This window comes from Cynara cardunculus, assembly GCF_001531365.2.
Source record: "Cynara cardunculus var. scolymus isolate 2C chromosome LG 12, CcrdV1, whole genome shotgun sequence".
In the NCBI taxonomy this organism is placed as follows: domain Eukaryota; kingdom Viridiplantae; phylum Streptophyta; class Magnoliopsida; order Asterales; family Asteraceae; genus Cynara; species Cynara cardunculus.
This window is the reverse complement of record NC_037539.1, coordinates 8,873,091-8,893,005: the sequence shown is the minus strand read 5'-3', so window position 1 is coordinate 8,893,005 and position 19,915 is coordinate 8,873,091. Positions and strand designations below refer to the sequence as shown.

Genomic DNA, 19,915 nt, shown 5'->3' with positions numbered 1-19,915 from the left:
TTGGTTTTTACCATATTCATCCGGTAAGATAATATGACTTGATATGCGCTTACCTGGGTAAGCGTTCGGTAATCAGCCCCTAAGTTGTCAACATAATTTGTATTTTGCGATTGGTACTGGGATTGAGCTGTTGGTTTTTGGGATCAAACCACTAGTAAGGGTCTTGTAGATGAGACATGTAAACCTCATCAGATTACTCTCCAAAAAACCTCATCATACATCAACCTAACATTGCCTGATTTGACGAAAAACGATTTTTCCACTTGGGATTCGTCCGAAACGAGAACGGTCACAAGTCTAAACCTCACTCAGGGATACTAGTGAAAGAATTGATTCAAAATCAAATGGTTTGGCTTGATTTTTGACCAATATCTAAGAAGTTTGGTGCGACTTTAGGATCAAACCGTTATTTATGGTTCGACCAAAATAGGAATGAAACACCTAAACTTTGAATGTCTTGACCAATTTTGTGATGCAAGTCGTCTGGCAAAAATGGAAAACGGGTTCACAACTTGATGAATGTTGATGGATAATATCAGATATAAATTTTTTTTGTAAATCAAGAATGAAAATAAATAATTAAAAATGTATGTTTAAATAAAATAAAAATTATAATCAACTGTAAACCTACATATTTATATATAGACAGTCAAATACGTAAATTTGTTCTGATTCTTATTAAAAACATGAACATCTAGAAACAAATTATTTATAATTATACGAACTAATCTCTACATTCATAATCATACAAACTAATCTCTGAACCATCTAATTACATCCATACTTTCAAAAAACTTCTTCAGTTCAATTTTGCTTTCACAATAATCGTTTTCTTTTTCTAGTTTTGGGTTTGTTGATTTTCTTCAATTCGATTTTACACATGATTTTACTAACCATATTAATCAGATCTCGTGGGTTTAGAGATGAAGTGATGACGATGGTGATGCAGATGAAATTAGGAATATTTTAAATAGTCTTTTTATAGTCCCAACCTATATCCATGTTCTTCATCAATGTTCCACCTGCATCCATGTTCTTCGGAAAATGGATATGATGGATGGTTCTTTTCTGTTATGAGAGTGAGAGACTGTCAATGTAGAATGCATTTTTTAACCAAACAGATCAACAATGAAAAGTAATATAGAACAAGATAATATAATGGACATATTGATTCCTGTTCTACAACATATATATTCCTATTTTGATTCCGATTCCTTGAAACGAACCAACCATGCCCTTGGTTTATTTTTTGCGGATGCCTCCTAAAGAGTAACGGAGGTGTGCGAAGGTAGGCTCAAGCTAAGATTCTGAACAGGGCTATTGACCCGTATTTGACAAAAAGGGTATACGCTTTACAACAAAATAACATAAGAAACGAATTAAATATTTAAATTGCATTTGATTAAACAACTTTGAAATCAAATGTTTTCACCTTTTTGTTGTTCAAGATTCAATCTGTGGGACCACGCAGATCATGCTTAGAGTTAGAATGATAATTCCATGTCCAAGCAGTCTGATAAACAACATCAAACAAAGTTACCTAGTCCTCTGGTGTATATCAAGTTTCTGATTTAAATCATTTTTAGCTGGTTTATATCAACAGTTTCAAAAGAGAATACAGAAACCAAGAAATGAAGAATCAATGTTACAGAAATGAACTACTTAAGAAAATTAAATGCAAAGACATTTGATAATAAACCATTGTAGCTGGTAAGATATATCCTCAAGAAATAAAGCATTAAACCAAGGAAAGACATGTTTTTCCTAGTAATATTCAAATGCAAGAAGGGTTTTAATCTGCAAAAAGTCAATCCAAGAATTGACCTTTTAGACATAAAATCAAATATGATTATAATATTAAAATTCTTAGACTTTGTCATCTAATAATCACTTGGTTCGATCAATAACGAAAAGTTTATGAAGAGAAGCTTCAACCAATGTTGTCCCTGCAAGCAATGGATCCATCCACAAGATGTCCCCGCAACAAAACCTCCAACAGAGACTTACGTTTCCGACAGAAAGGAAGTAGCATGTGGTAAAGTAGCACTGATAGATGAACCAAGAGAATAGATGGAATGCCTGGATTCCAGTGTCATATGAGTACTAACCCCTGTTCATTACGTTTAGAATCACAAAGAACATTTTCATCACAAATATTAACCCTAGAAATTGAATCTTGAATAACAAAAAAGGACCCAAAAAAATAAGGAACGAATCTTGAAAGATATTGACTCTGTTTGAATAAAAAAACAAAATTTTGTAGAAAACACGTATAGTGTAAATAATTGAAATCGAAAATAAAAATAAAAAATTGAAGGAAACTAACCTTGGAAGCTTGGAATCTGTCTGTATCCTGAAGAACCTGCTTCAAATATATATGAATAGAGGACGTGATAGAATGAAAAACGATATGTATATCCGTCTAAATTTGTTGAATCGTTGTCTGATAGAGGTTATCTAAACCAGATGAAATCGATAGAAGGATATGGATGAAGCAATTCATATATGAATAGAGGATGTGATAGAAATGAAAAATGATATGTATATCCGTCTAAATTTCTTGAATCATTGTCTGATGGAGGTTATCTAAACCTTGTTGAAATTGATAGAAAGATATGGATGAAACAATTCGTCTGACGGAGGTAATCTAAATCTATTGAAATAGATAGACGGAAGGATATGTATGAAGCAATCGACTAATAGAAGAATATGGGTGAAGCTATGGGTGAAACTGATAAATTCGAGGATCTGTTGGAAGTCGATAGATTAGGGATGATGAGATATGTTTAACAAGTTGTACCAAAGTATTAAAAATTTGTAAACTTGAATATTAAGTAATTTAGCATTAGATATTAGTACATAATGCTTTGAAAGTTGTTTTTAAGAGATTGTATCAAATGCTTTATAATATAGTATAGATAATTTTAAATTACAGGCAGGGACGGACCCATAATTTTTTTTTTCAAACGGTGACACTATTTGACTATAAGAAAAAACTATAGCGAAAAAATTTCAAACAGTGGCACCGGTTGACTATAAGAAACAAATATACGGAATTTTTTTTCAATCGGTGCCACTATTTGACTAAGAAAATGATACTAACAAGATTTGAATTTGGGTATTGAGTGAAATAAAAGCTTTGCAAACCAACTCTACCAAATAAAACTTGTTCTTGTTGTAATTTCAAAATACATACGGTGGCACACAACAGATTAATATGGTTGCAGCTTTCACGAACCTAAATTTTTTACCCTTCGACGGAAAATTAATACGGTGGCACGTGCCACCTTAACCACCATGGTAGGTCTGTCCATGATTACAAGATGGTCATTGTGATTAGTAAAAACATTAGATTTGATACATCCCTCTAATGATCATTAAAAAGTTTATGTTAAATGAAATTTTTCGTCCTTTTATTAATCTTTCTATTCTTTACACGATAAAAATCACAAGGAGCAAAAAAAAAAAAATTTGATTGGATAAAAGATAAAAATAAAATAAAATGACGAAAATTCCCACCATCTAATAGGTTAACGATCGTTAAAAGGAGGGATCAAATCTGAACGTTTTTACAAACTATAATGACCATCTTATAATTACAAAACTACAAGGACAAAAACTGTTATTTTTTTACAAATCAAGGAACCAAATTTGTTGTTTACTCTAGATATAATATTTTTTTTTAGAGAAAACTACAAATTTGGTTCCAATAGCTTGTTGTTTGTAACACTTTTGGTCCCTACAATTTTGAAGTTACAGATTCACCATTGTGGTATGCAAACACGACTGAATTTCATCTCTGTCTTTATCTGTCGATAAAAGAATCCGTTAACCCAGGGGTATTTTTGCATACCACAATGGTGAATTTATAATTTCGAAACTATAGGGACCAAAAGTGTTCCAAACAACAAATCACATGGACCAAATTTGTAGTTTACTCTACTGTTAATATATATTAAAAAATTAAATAGAAAATTAATATTTTGTAAAAAAGTTGTTGAAATATTTAAATATATTTAATATCTTTATAACATAATTAATACCACAATATCCGAAGACAAAATTGATATTTAATCAAAATTTTCTAAAAAAGGAAATTATGATAAAATTATTGAAAAGATACTTTGACATCTTGTAATTATCATCAAGAAATTTTGTTTGAATTAATTTAAAAAAAATCATATCTTTTAAAATCTTGAACGGATCCAGAATTTTTTTTTTAAACGGTGGCACCATTTGACTATAAGGAAAAAATATAGGAATTTTTTTTCAAACGGTGACACCGTTTGACTATAAGAAACAAATATACGGAATCTTTTTCAAACGGTGACACCATTTGACTAAAAAAATGACACTAACATGATTCGAACTTGGGTGTGGGGTGGAATAAAAGACTTGTAAACCAACTCTACCAAATAAAGTTTGTTCTCATTGTAGTTTCAAAATACATACGGTGACACACAACAAATTAATATGGTTGCACTGTTCACGAAACCTAATTTTTTACCATTCGGCGGAGAAATAATACGGTGACATGTGCCACCTATACCACATACCTGGGTCCGTCCATGACAACTATTCCTTGGATTTTAAGAACACTTGAGAAAGGTAAAGATATATTTTCTGATTTTAATATCTTATTTTTTTTGTTTCAATTAATCTTATAATACGATTTAAAAACGATAATGTTTTTATTTTTAAATAAAATATAAATATAAAAATGTAATAAATTTTTTTAAAAATATTAATATTAGTATCAAACTTACTATTTAATTTATTCCTTTTTCTATGTATTTTTTTAATATATATTTTTATTTTTGATTTAATAATATATTTTTTATAAAAATAATAATTAAATATGTTATTAGAAATCAAGAATTATTCTAATTATATTTTAAATTTTTATATTTAAAATGAGATGTTTATCATTTATGTGGTTATGTTTATCTACAATTAGTTATATGTATTTAAAGATGAAATTTTAATAAGTTATATTTACGTATAATTACTTGTAATCTTAAATTTTAAGTAATATAAAAAATAATTTTTAAATTTTTTTATCAAATATTTTATAGTGTAAATAACCTAATTTAGTGTGAAAAAAATAATGCAATTTATTGTTACAACCGTCTTATTGTGCAGGAGATCTAAACCCTCCCTCTCCTCTCCTCTCCTCTCCTCTCTTCTCTCTCAAACTCACCGTCTCATTGACTGTTCCTTCTGTGATTTTCTTACGATTTGCTAATGGCTTCTCTTGCTTTTTCTTCTGGAAATCTTGCAACCGCCAGCAAATTTCGATCGGCCATTACTATTCCTGCAAGGAACGCCTTAATTGTGAGTTTTCGATTCTCGTTTGCATTTGCATTTTGTGAATTTTCTAAGATTTCGCTCCCACACACATGCATGTCGTTGTATGTATCGATATGCATTCAATTTTCTCTGCTGATTGCTATTAACGGTTTATCGTAAGATGGATTATTGTGTTTTGGTAGTTCAGTATAAATGTATGCATGCGTCCGCGCGTGTATGTATATGTCTACTGTTAAGAACGGTTGTGTTTCAGTTTGTCGTCTTTATTTTTGTTAGATATATGTGTGTATGTGCTATTTGTGCATTTATGCATGGATTTCTATTGCGGTTTGTTTTAATGAAATAATTCTTTTTGGTAATTTCAGGTTATGTTCTTAGAATTTTTATTGAATATACAGTAGATAGAATAAATTTGAAGGCGTTCAATTAGGGCAATTACTTGAACACACACAGACACACACATTTAGTCATGGATTGATGATGACATCTAACTGTATGAAAATGAAGGTTATCAGCTTGTAAATGGCAAGTGAGGATTTATGACTCGGATTTGGTAACTGTTAGAACAGTGTTCAACATTCTTGAACTATCGTACTTCACACTAGTTTTTAGTAAAGCCCATTGTACAGGCATAAATCCCAAAAAGATGCTGCACTAGGGGAACTTCAACAATTTTGCCCCAACATTTTGGACTTGGTAATTATCAATCCAACTAGTTTATGTGCAACTTCTGTAACCATCTTGGCAGTGGTTTGAAAATAACCATTGATAATTGCCCAAGTCCTAAAAGCCATGATACCTTAAAATGTAGGGGTGTTCGCGGTCCGGTTTGGGCGGTTTAACCTCTCAGACCACAAACCAAACCGTAATAGTGGTTTATAAAATTTTCAAACCGAGCGGTTTGACATCAAGTGCCCAGACCGGTCAAACCAAACCACGAAAAGGCGGTCTGGTCTGACCGGTTTGGGCTGTTTGGGCCTTTAATGGACTTTAAATATTAAACTTAAAAAACATATATAATTTAGAATTTTAAATTAAATATCCATTTTAACAAAACAAAATATCCATTTTAACAAAACAAAATATCCAAACAAAGAAATGTAATAATTAAACAGTTCTTGAGTCCAAAATCCAAACAATCCAAAGTCCACACAAATAAATATATAATACATAACAAATTAACAAAGTCACAATTCCACTGTGAGTATTGAGTAATAAAATCCACGACTTCACAACCTTCAATTCTTAACTAAACAAAATAGAAGACAAATCTTAGCTGGTTGAATCACTTGATTCATGCCTTGATGATGTGCGCTGAAATCAAACCATGAATTAGGAAAGATCGATAGATTGGTAGAGTTCTTGAGGGATTTCAAAATTTGGAGACCGTCAATGTCAAATGTGTTGATATGTTTATTGCTTTAGGGGTTTTAGGCGGCGAATCATTTGGATTTGATTATGTTAGATGTTAGGCTTTATGTTGGGCTTATGGATATATTTGGATCATAGCTCATAAGTTAAAAAAGTTGAGATTGGTAATACTAAAATAAATAAATAAATAAAATAAATATGTATTTGGCGATCGGTTTGGTCCAAACCGCCTAAAAAAAGTTTCAGACCGCAAACCAGACCGGATCGCCCGGTTTTGCTATATTCCAAACCAGACCAAACCACCAGACCGCTCAAACCGCCAAAAACGATCTGGTTTGACTTGGTTCGGCCAGTTTGGACGGTCCAACGGTTTTTTTGAACACCCCTATTAAAATGGTGAATGCTTTTGCCCATATCTTTTTGATGTTTTTCGAACCACATTAATCCATTGTTGTGCTTACAAAAAATAAATTGTATTGATTAGGTACACAAATTATTTTATCTCTTAGTTATTAGAGACATTTTATATAATTTACTAAGGAACCAAATTAAAATTATGTTGTGAAAGAACAAATGTGTTGAGAAAGATTGAAACACAAGCAATTTGAAATATTGTTTTTTTATTGAAATTACAATCAAAATCCACTAAAACTCATAGCTTGTTTGTTGATGAGACAATCCACCAAAAATAGTATTTGATGATATTACAATTAAATTACAAAAAAGTAAAATAAATACATTTTAGAAATATACAAGCAAGCTATTAGTTAAGCTATTTTGAGTGGCCTGTGCTTTGATTTTCTTAACACATTTATTATATTTCAACATAATTTATTCTTGGTTCTTCTTAATATTTGATACAAATTTAAATTAAAACTTCTTACTGGTAAAATATATAAACCATCTTTCATACAATTTATTCCTTCATAATCACAACTATAATTCTGATAAAAAATTTTCAGCATTGGAAATAATGGAAAAATGGAAACTTTTATAATTGGAAGGTATTATGCCAAAGTATAGGTGGTTTTCAAGTACATTGTTTTTCTAGGACTCCTGCAAAGTGTAATGGTTAGTTACATGGGTTAAATTTTATATCTTAGGTTAAAATTGGGGAAATTGTTTTCCAAGTATAATTTCTTTATGAGTTTCTTCATCTATGATGATTTTTTGGAAAGTTAAAGTCAAGTGCAATGGTTACAAATGTCAATCACTCATTGTTAAAATATTCACCATCCAATATGTCCAATTTGGAATTCATTTTGTCCAAAAATTATTTGGGAATCATCAAAATCGTCTTGATCTCATTCTAGGGAGACAATCATCACCAGAAGAGAGAATGTGCATTGAACAACATGTTTATTCTATAAATGTTAATTGTAATGAGTTAAATTTGTAACTTTTGGTGGTTACCATAGATTTTACCTTCAGATATTTCTATATTCAATTAGACTAAATACCCATTCAATTATGTTTTCAACTAATTAGACATATATGGCTAATGAAAGTAATAAAGCCATATATAATATGTATGTATGAATTAATGAATAGTGATGCAATTATATTCTGTTTTTTAAATGTAATTATGTACAATATGTAGTCACTTCGTGTGCTTATTAAATATAGAAATTTTATGTTTCAGTTTACGGCAATGATTATTGTTTTATTGTGAAACCATTGTTATTTGCAACTACAATCAATTTGATGAGGTCTGTTAATTCTTTTATGTTCAAAAAATCAGAAATTTCTTTTGTCTTTGGACTAGATACAGAATCGGATTTGATTGTATTAGCATCCTGTCTACTTATGGTAGGTCTGTGTTTAGCTATGAAATTACATGAAGAATGGTTGGAGTCTGGTAAACAACAGCAGTATCAGTGAAACAAATAGAAAAGCATAGAAATGTTCACATTGGGCATGGTTATTGAACTCACAATTACCTGGACTGTTTATTTAAAGAACCAAACAGGAACAGCCGAACGGAACTTAATCATTTCATTTGTGATCGTGGAAAGGTGTGTATATATATGGGTCTCCAAACAAAATTGTATTTAATAAAAAAATGCAGGGATAAGTAACTCTATTGTTTTGGATTCAGAGCTGCAGGGTCAATCTTGCGGAAAATGGGAAGCCTGGTGTACCAACCCTCACCAGAAACCAAGAAACATTCCCTAAGTATTTTACTCCATATGAGTTTGAGAGGGATCCAAAAAAGAAAGATGAAACCAAACTTCGGGTGTTTTCGGGCACAGCCAATCCCAGACTGTCTCAGGTATGCCATTTGGCCAATGGCCAAGGACTTGGTTGTCTTTTGTTTCTCAACATAATTGGATAACCAAGTGTATACTTTTGTCATGTGTGTTAACTTCATAAACGTTGTGCAAAAAATGTACATTAGGATGTACTTGCTTTCCAATTTCGACTGTGAGCCTAAATTAAATATGATATGACTTTTCGTACGGATTAATGACTGTTGACGGAGTAATTTCAGACGTAACCATCACTTGACACAAGAAGAGTGGATGCTTTTATTTACTTCGTTGTACTCCCAGTAACATTTTGATTTTTTGGAACTTGGAACCTCAGCTCAGATTCAAAACATGTTATCCTTCTAATTTCTATAGATTTAGTTGTCACAATGATGAAAGACCCCAAACAACTGGGTAGGGAAGTGCTAGGCCCATGCATAGTTATAAATAGGGGATAATATTTACGTATAAGGATTAAGTGTCAATAAAGAATATTTATAGTTAAGAAGCACTATAAATAGGGATTAGGAGATATTGTTTATCTTGCTTGATTTGATCAAGAATTTACGGAAGATTAGATTAGGCATCATGGGGAGAAGCTTTCTTCTCAAAGGTAAGATATTTTGTCAATTTATTATTGTTTCTGTTCAATTTATCTTCTTGGTTCTGTCAAATTGGTATTAGAGTGGTGTAGCTCCTGGGCCAATGGCATCACAGAAGGTAGGAGAATAGGAAGAAATGATGGGAACTGAAAAAGAGGAAGTGAGAGCGATGATGTTGGATCATTTTTATTTGCTTCAATTAAAGCACTGGTACGAAAAATAATTGGAACTTGAACTCAAAAAAATGCAAGGGGTCAACACGGAGATGGAGACATGATGGGGTTGACAGGAGTCACTGAGGGCAGCGACACCAGATAGGATAAGGGAAAGGGTTCGTATTTGGGGGCGACAGAGAGGAACAAGGACAGCTGTGTGGTTTAGGGGTGAAAACCGATGCCAAGCTGAGATTCCATGGGGAGATTACAGCCACAATCCAATGGGACATGGGTTCTGCAAGGAGGGACCCATCATGACAATGGCATTGACAGCAGGGGGATACGGACAAAGTTGCTCAACAAAGCATGGGTGACAACCCACAGTGAGGGCTGCTGTTCTACGATAGAGTTGCTGAAGTAACTAATCGGCGGTGCTAACGGAGGCAGTGACGTATGGGTTGGGTTGGTTCTTCAGAGTCGAACGATATTCTACAGTTAACAGATTGATTATGACGGGCTTGCAGCTGCAGGAATGTGCTTGAAACGGGAGGCGCTCATGACTTGGTAGGATTTTCACTGACATTTTTTCAAGGTTTGCAAGAGGGGGGGGGAGGGGCATTAATGGAACCACCTTTTGTCCTAAAACAGGACAAACACAGTGCATGAATATTGTTGAAAATATGAATTATTGGCAAGGCAGGTTTGAGGATCGCCTGATCAGGCAAATGCGAGAATTTTTGAAGGTATTAAAGGTTGAGATTCATGTGCCATTGAGATTGTGGGAACTAAGGGCTAAAGGAAACGATGAATCTAGCGCATAGTATGGACGACTGAAAATTGCCGAACAGGCAAGTAAGGGGCCATCTGGAGGTTACTTTCCACTGGAAGGGACTTGAAAAAAGTAGATGAGGTCTTCAAACCCGGCCACTGAACAAACTAAAGAGGTATCTCCTCAAGTGACAGTAGGCTGCAATTGGGGATAAAAGGATGACAAAGTCCTAGTTGCAAGTCAAAAGGGGCAAAGGTTTGTGTTCCAAATGACAAGAATTTCTCACCGGGCACTGCTCACTTGTGACCAGGTGCCCTACAGATTCTCTTGGCAGGTGATGAAGAGAATGAGGAAGACAAAGGAGCTGCTGTAATAGAAAGGGAGTTAGACAAGGAGGAACATGAAGTCTCGAAGGCCTAGAGGCACTAATGATCTTCCACCTTGAGGACAAGGTTTCTGTTGGGGGAGGGGGAGTAATGTTAGGCCCACACATGGGCAGGCCTCGGGCTATGCATATTATGGATAAGGATGAAGTATCAGTAAGGGTGGTTCATAGTTAGGAAGCTCTTTAAATAGGGACTAGGAGAGTTTATTGTGCTTAATTTGGTTGAAAATCTACTAATATTATATCAGGCATTGTGGAGAGAGGCCTACTCTCAAAAGTAAGCGAGTTTTGTTCGTATCTCGTTTTTGTTAAATTTATCTTCCTCATTCTATCAGGTAGTGAAAGAATGAAGGGCACATCTTCATTTTCATTGATGGGAAAATATTCTGGCTCTTTAGCATCCTTTCATATTGGCATTCGAACGTTTGATTCTGGTACTTGTTCATGTTAGAGACAAACTATTCTGTTACATTCTTGGCTGTGAGCATTTTTTCCCAGAATTTTGTTTCTTTTAGTGTTTGTTTGTTATGCTTATTCATTTTGTTATGTGGAATAGGAAGTGGCATGCTACATGGGTCTAGACCTTGGAGATATTAAGATAAAACGTTTTGCCGATGGTGAAGTATACGTTCAGTTGCTTGAGAGTGTTAGAGGGTGCGATGTATTTCTTGTGCAACCAACATGCCCTCCTGCAAATGAGAATCTCATGGAGCTTTTGGTAATGATAGATGCTTGTCGGAGAGCATCTGCGAAAACTGTTACTGCAGTTATTCCATATTTCGGATATGCAAGGGCTGATCGGAAGGTAAAACATTATTAAGTGGAATATCATTAAAGTTGCAAATGATGAACAAGCATATATAAAACTAGGCTAAGCAATACCATGTAATCCTGAAACAATTTGCAAGTAGAGCACTATCTTTTTCTACCTGAACTTGTTGTTTCAGTCTTTTTTTCCCTATTGACAATTTAACATGTTGAATAAACACTGACTATTATGTCAGTATTTTCTATCCAAATAAGTGATGTTTCATTTTATGCATTTGTGTTACTATTAAGTTCATGCAGCTGGTTGCTTTTCCCTACAGATACCTGTCAGTTGTTTTGAGAACTGTAAAAAAATTGTGAACAAACTTACCTGCAATTCTGGTTTACATGGTGAGTTATTCCGAATTGAATCTCTGCATTAATTGAACATGGTAAAACTTGTGCAACCATGATTATATTCACTTTTGACATGAGGATATTGTATAACAGCCTATTGTAAGATTATCTATAATCTTCTAAGCAAGGACAATTGATCAAGAATTTCTGTGACCCTCATTATGTGGGGCTAAATCCCTCCTCTTTTCCAGCCATAGCTCCTTCCCATTTTATGAAATTTGACTTTCTTCCTTTGTTTTCTTTCTCATCCCCTTCTATGATCACACACTCCCTCCTTGCTTAGCCTTCTTGATCCTCTCTTGATTTCCCTAGACAAGAGCAAGGGAGAGACAAAATCCTTTTGCCTCACCTAGTTGCCAGGCCTCTAATGCCACGTTTCATAGAAGTTGTTGATTCTCTCTTGAGTTTGCGGTGACGAGAGCAAAGGAGAGTTGCTCTTTGTCTCATCTAGTTGTCAATCTTAATGCCAAGTGTCATAAAAATTCTTAGTCATTCATTCATTTGTCTTCTCTTAGGTGATTTAGATGATCCAATAGCATGTTGTTTGTTATATAATACTTATTTCAATGTAGATGAAATCATGATTGCCAATAACTTTTACGATGTTCAATTAATGTACTAATTCCTCCAGAACCATGTAGTACTCATGATTGCATGTAACTGAACCCAATTTATTATCGCATGTGACTAATAATTTTCGGGTTCTCATAGTTATTGTTATATGACTTCATTGAATAATGTACTGATTTGTTTGTTGTTTGCTAATCTCTCTTTCACTTCAAACTGGCCTTAAAGTAGGTACATGTTGAATGAATTGGATTGAAAGAAAAAAACAAATAACTAGTTACTGTGTTGGTAACTAATTCTTATAAGATTTTTCTCTAGGGGTTTGTTGATAATTGTAGAATAACCTTGGCTAACAGGTCATATCTTATGCCCATTATTGCGTTTGTGAAATTCAGTTTCAATCTGGTCCTTGTGATAGAATGGGCTCAAAGTGTTCGACTGTCTGGTGTGGTTAAATTTTTTTAATATGTTTTTCCTTCCACTGATGGTTCAGACTCAAGGGCGGGAATCAATTGCGGCTAAACTTGTTGCGAATCTTATAACAGAAGCTGGGGCAGATCGTGTTCTTGCTTGTGATCTTCATTCTGGGCAATCTATAGGCTATTTTGACATTCCAGTAGACCACGTACATGGTCAGGTAATAATATAATAATACATAATCGATCAGTAGATTCTGATTAAGACACATGATATAAATTTGAGATCTTTAGAACTTAGATCATATAAATTAAGATGAGGATTTTTTTGGTGGTTTGTGGTAGAATTATGATTATATATTCTTTGACTATTTTGGTGCTAGTTTATTTAAACTTCATGTTCAGACTTCATTTCCAACTTTTATGTTGAACTGCTATATTGGCTGCTAATTTGTTTCTTGTGCATACCTAGCCGGTCATGGTTGATTATCTTGCCAGCAAGACCCTCTCCGCTGAGGATTTAGTAGTGGTCTCACCAGATGTTGGTGGAGTCGCTAGAGCTCGAGCTTTTGCAAATAAATTATCCGATGCGCCATTGGCCATTGTTGATAAGCGTCGTCATGGACATAATATGGCAGAGGTGAGGTCTATTTCTGTATTTATTCCTATAATATATCATCTGAAAGTGTGAACTTTATTTTCTTTTTCATAATAATCATCATCCTCATTATTCGTTTACTGTGTTAATGGTACTTTCTGTCAACCTCAAAGCAGGAAATATACCTTCTGTATTCTCCTTGACATGATGTACATGATGATGTAACCTTCATTATTCAAAGTCGTTACCCAAGGCTGCTTGGTCATGCAAGTATTGATGGAATATACACAGCATTTTCTGTCCATTTTGCAAAGAGACTGCTTCCATTAATGAAACCCATGATCTTATGATCAGGAAGAAGTAACATTTTGTGTGATACTTGCTATTGAAATTTTCCAATATGCAACATATGGCCATCCATAAGTTGTGTTTCTAATTGTTCAGTTCCTCTTACAGACATACCTTTTGCATGCCCTTCATAGCTTCCAAAACATGATCTTTCTCAGTTTCTTCACCTTATCTACCTCTCTAGTCCTAACCCACCCAAATGATGCAATCTGCTGTCAGAAAATTGACAAATGAGTCCATCTCTCAAATTCAGTGTGCATGCCTTCTAGTGCATGATGCTAGGGTACAGAGACTGGTGTGTGAGAGGTTGAATTCCTTACATGGATGTATGATAATGAAGTGTCTTACTAGTTATGTTCATATAACTAAACTTTACATTAGAGGACCCAATTTCACAACGATCATTTTGCACCATTGTTAATAATTGTTGCCTCTTCTAAATTTAAAGGAATTCCAAACTTATCTTTCTCGTCTTCTTTCTGATTGAGGTGTGATCGGGACCGTTTTCACACACCCACAGACTTGCAACCAGGACCAACAGCAAGTATACAATTAGTCCCAATATCGTCTTTCAAGTAATAAAGTGGTACAAGTACCGGATATCGTCCACAGGGATCGTAGTAAAAGTTTAGATGAAAGTAATATTAAGGAAATGATTTCAGAGGGCGAATTTGAAGATTTCTATTTGATCAGAGTTAACACAACTAAAAATTAACAGGTAATAACAGATAATAAAAGCAAGCCAGGATGTAAGACTTAGGGTGAGATGTAAATACTATTTCCAGTAGACCAATGCTGTCAAAATGCTACAGCATGAAACCATGCTGACAAATTGCTACAACATGCAATTAGTAACAACTATTTTCACCATTTATTTTGAAGGTATTTATCTTGGATTTCACCAATGCACTGATATTATAGCTTTCAACCCATATCTCTATGAGGTATCTAGACCAGTGAAAGTGACAATTGGTGTCCTCAAAATATATGGATAAACAAATCTCTTTGTTAAAAATCACTCTCTCGAGTGGATTCCCATATCATTTAAGTTGACGTGTTCTGAATGGCTCATCTCTGAGTCCATTCCACTTTAACACTTCAAAGTGATCAACTTGTCGAGAATTAACAATTTAGAAAATACGGATAACAAATCTCTTTATTAGCAACTCTTTAAAGTCTACTTCTCATATCATCCAAATTGACGTGCAATCAATGGCTCAACTTAGGGTCCATGGCACTTTAACACTTTTCAGTGATGAACTCGTCAAGAAGTGTCGTTGGTTTTATAAAACTTGAAATGGAATAATGAAACATTGTTGTTACATAAAAGGGTCTACCTTATTTTGATTTACAAACTCACCCTTCCGTCATACACCCGAGCTAAGAAATTTAGCTACTCATGACGGAAAATAAATTGCAAGAAATATAAAGTACGGTAAATAAAGACATAAAAAATAAATAACGGAAAGTAAATGACGGAAATTAAAAAGCGGAAAGCGTAATAAATAAATGACTGAAAGTAAAGAGCAGAAAATAAAAAAACAATCAAAGGAAAGCTTGAAAGAGAAATTAGCCAAAAGTTACTTGTATTTCTAGAGAGAGAAAGTATTCTACAAGTAGTAAGATAATTACTTAAGAATTGGATGAGATGATCAAAATACTTACCACAACATCTCTATTTACACTAAGATAGAGGTGATGGCAAAATAGTCTTTTAACACTTAAACTAGACTTAAAGTAACTAAAAGTACAATAAAGCAAATATTTAAATTCTAATGTAACCAAATTAGCCAACAAGTTTCCAGCTAATTACAAAATAAACAGCTGTCAATACATAAAATGTCATTCAAAAGTCAGCTATGGTCATGCCAATCAGCATCATGTCCTCTCTCTTCTATTTCCTCACAGTCAGGTCATGCTGCAGCATCCCCGCAACATCAAACAACTTCAAACTGTCCAAAATAAATCCATATTAGTCCATTATGTAACAAAAACAGGTGAATCACTCATCTTAGCTTCATAACAAGGAAGTGAAAAATAAGGGAATAAAATGACTCAATGTTAGGATATAAATAGAAAATGTCCTATCTAAAAGAGAAGAAAAATAGTGTTCAAGCACTAAATAATTAGTGCTTATCAAGTTGTCTGTTTCTTCTCTTAGTTATATCATGAAGATTTATGAATTGTAGAAGTTCATTTTTATTTAACTCTCATGAGTCTTGTCTTCAGAGTCCCCTGATTCTTCTGATCTTATGATGCAGGTAATGAATTTGATTGGTGATGTGAGGGGTAAAGTAGCAGTTATGGTGGATGACATGATCGACACTGCTGGTGAATATCTCTCTCGCCCTATTTTGTGTTATAGAGTGTCTTTGGAACTTTTAAATCATAGTGTTTCTACTTGGAAGATATGCATGTGGTTATGCACTGAAAAGTCAGATCGACTTTGAAAGAATGAACATTAGTCATATAGAATGCCTTCTTGGCTTATGTTGTCTTTGTTAACTAGAGTGAAGAACCCGAGTTAAGTTTAAAGAGCAAGCTGTAAAACCTAAAATGCAACCAAATGGCTGTTGGCCTAGCGGTATTTGGGTTACCGGTAGAGCTATGCGTCCAAGGAGGTTAAGGGTTCAAACATCACCAAAGGTGAGGAGTGTGCGTGAGTTCATTTGTCGTATATAGATATTGTATACTTGAAAAACCCTAAAATGCAGGGGCATAAATGGAGCAGATATTGTTGTATCTGTCTCCATAATTTAAAACATTTGTTCTGCATCCACATCCAAAATATTTAAATACTTTGACGTCTGCATTTGTATCTGATGAATATTATCAGCTTAGCCCAAAATGAATTCATGAAAGCTATAGAAATCATTAAATTCAAAAACCTACTTGAATTAAACCTTAACATTTCCATTTACACTAAAATTCTAATTGGTGGTTCAATGTTTAGTCATCTACAATTTTTATTTCAGTTTATTGGACAACTATTTACTTATAGTATTACAGTAAACATATTATATAGCTGAATTGCCAAATAAAAAACCCTTACTGGATGCAGATGTTGGGGAGCCACATATATGATATCTGAAATCAATATAATTTCTTAGTGGATATGTGTGCATATGGATCTGGATACCTCTTATAATTGATTTGACTGGATCTTGGATGATATCTACAATCACTGAGATAGGGATGGAGAGGAATATCAGATTTTTGAACATCCTCTTACAAACACTTCTAAAATGTGTGATAGATCAAACATGCATTCAACTATTTGTTAGAGCGAACAGAGGGCCTTTATTGCCACAAACTTCATACTGCAATCTGACAATATGCATGCACCATTTAAATGTTTCTTTGCGTGGTCTGGCAATGATATGTTAGGGACCTTTTCTTATAAACTTCCCCTAGTTATTTTGTACCTTGTGCTATTTCACTAAAATAAGTTTATTAAGTAACCATGGAACTAGAATATCCTTTTATTTAAGTTTAACATATCATGTTTCCCTCTGTTTTATGTCTCATCACAAGAACTTTTGCTTTACAAAAATTAAGACCAAGGGTGTAGGTGAGATGCTCTGGTGTTGTCAAAAAGCTTGGCAAGCCCGAGTTGGCTTCAGCCCAGCTTCACAAGCTTATATCAACCGTGCATATAGAGCCACTTGGTGTGATTTATTATTTTTACCCTCAATAGTCTTAGCAGACTTGAGACTTCTAATTGTCAATGTTCCAAATATAGTTGGTTTCTGATTTTATTTCAAGTGTTCAATACAAGCTTATGAACCCAGCCAAGGCTGAGTTTGTTGAACTTTATATGATCCGAGCTTCAAGCCAAGCAGGCTTTTGCGTGGCTCGCATACAACCTAATTAAGACTAATAATTTGTGTACCTCGAAAAAATTGTTTATTAAATGCCCTTTGAAATGCGCTCTTTATTGGTTCATGAATTATAGGTACCATCTCCAAAGGAGCAGCCTTGTTGCATCATGAAGGTGCGAGGGAAGTATATGCTTGCTGCACCCATGCTGTTTTTAGGTAACTTAAACTTTTCAGTTTATGAAGTTGCTTATTTCTTCAACCATTACCCAGAAAACGTTGACTCTCTGTTTAATGCAGTCCTCCTGCTATTGAAAGACTGTCAAGTGGTCTTTTCCAAGAGGTGATCATCACAAATACACTTCCGGTGTCTGAGCAGAATTGCTTTCCGCAACTGACTATCTTATCCGTAGCAAACCTGCTTGGTGAGGCTATCTGGCGTGTGCATGATGACTATGCTGTAAGTTGCATTTTTATTTTGTTACTGTGTGCCACTTACACAGTACTCTTTTTTGTAAAATATATAATATTTATATCCGGAAATTAAACTCTCACACGCTTCTCACCTTGGTGAGACTTGAACTCCTAATCTCCAGGGAAGTGGGGTTATTGGATGGCTGGGCCAATGGCCCTTAGGTCATGCAATATTCTTAGTTGTGAGATAAGAAAACACCAACCATGCCAGCGGAATGTCTCCCTTGACTCGTTATGGTTCCATCCTGTAACAAACTGCAATGCGTGACCAAACTGTTTCAACTGTAGTTAATATCTGAAACAACAAAAGGTAAGAGGAACTTTGTTGATCAAAGTTGATATAGTCAATAGTTTGTATGTGACTATTTTTTATACACGAACGGTATGTTAAAAGCTTACATAAATGGCTCTTAATTGACAAGTGGTCCATCATCCTGTAGATCGACATTAATAACCGAATAGTAGAGAACAACCAACATTTTAAACCGTCATACTTGGATTTTCGTGGCAAAATAAGCACCGGTTTATGAATATGCCTAAATGCACAATAGTTAGCAGCGATGAGCGATTTCGACTAGTACCGCTTTACTTGACTTTTTCTCCAAAAACATTTATTCTTCTGTATATTTGGTGTACTTTTTTTTTGGGGGGGGGGGGGTGCAAGAACTGTTTTTCACCAAAATTGCCGATAAAAGCTAAAATTGCATCAACTATTGGTACACTTGGATGGGTTGATTATTAGTCGAAACTCGAAAGTCTGATTTGCAGCAGTAGTGATTAGTGTTTTATGTTGCACAGGGGACTTTTGAACACTTTTCTGGCTTGGGTATTGACTGAGATCAGGAGGCAATGTGAATGGTATGTAGTTTGTAACTTCAACTTGCGTTTTTATTGCGTGAATTTATGTGGAATATAACTTAAAAGAGTACAGAATACACCAATATTGTAGCTTAACACATATTGCGTTGAACTTTGGAACTTGTTGTTTATATTTGTTAGACTTCCGCATTGGCTAGACTTGGACCATTTCCCCTTTGAATATGTAGGGAACCTCCCTTCTATCCTCAAGGTTTTTTTTTTTTTGAAGAGTAATCTAATGGGGTTCCATATATTCTCACATGGTATCAGAGGAAAGGGCTATCTATACTCGTCTAGCCCCTCTTGATACTCTTGGACAATCTGTTCTATCAGAGCGAAGGTCTATCTATACTCGTTTAGCCCCTCTTGATACTATTGGACAATCTGTTCTATCTAGCTTCCATTGGGCATCTGCTAACTTTGAACCATTTTTCCTCTATGTATGTTGGAACCTCCCTTCTCTTTTCAAGAGTTTTTGTTTTTGTTCTCATACGGGGTTTGTAATTACAAATGTTTAAAAACCCACCCCGAATGCTACTTGCTAAAGTGAAAAGATAACTTTTGAACTTAAATAGATATTCCATTAATGTTATGAAGTCGATAAATAAGTAAATAAATAGAAAGTATTGTTGAACCTTGGTAAAGTAAATAAATGATGTTTGTGGCATATGTTTATAGAMGAATAGGATTAAAATAGAAAGTATTGTTGAACCTTGGTAAGGTAGATCCATTAATGTTATGAAGTCGATAAATGATGTATAGAATCGTACATTGGCTTCTTCATACCGAGTAAGATGATGTGAGAAGTCAAGAGTACCGTTGGTTTTATCC

The 19,915-nt window shown here is 34.2% G+C and overlaps 1 protein-coding gene across 2 annotated transcripts; it reads left to right on the top strand.

Moving 5' to 3' along the window:
• Positions 1–5,193: 5,193 nt before the first annotated feature.
• LOC112523299 (ribose-phosphate pyrophosphokinase 5, chloroplastic) lies at positions 5,194–19,196 on the top strand. Of its 2 annotated transcripts, XM_025132836.1 has the most exons (9): positions 5,194–5,334; positions 8,780–8,953; positions 11,398–11,646; positions 13,066–13,209; positions 13,461–13,628; positions 16,196–16,265; positions 17,890–17,971; positions 18,053–18,212; positions 19,025–19,196. In XM_025132836.1, exons 1-9 carry the CDS (start codon positions 5,245–5,247, stop codon positions 19,061–19,063), a joined length of 1,176 nt encoding a protein of 391 aa, XP_024988604.1. In that variant the 5' UTR covers positions 5,194–5,244; the 3' UTR covers positions 19,064–19,196. The 2 variants fall into 2 exon arrangements, with proteins under 2 accessions (XP_024988604.1, XP_024988605.1); XM_025132837.1 differs by lacking the exons at positions 5,194–5,334; positions 8,780–8,953 and adding an exon at positions 11,160–11,275.
• Positions 19,197–19,915: the final 719 nt, after the last annotated feature.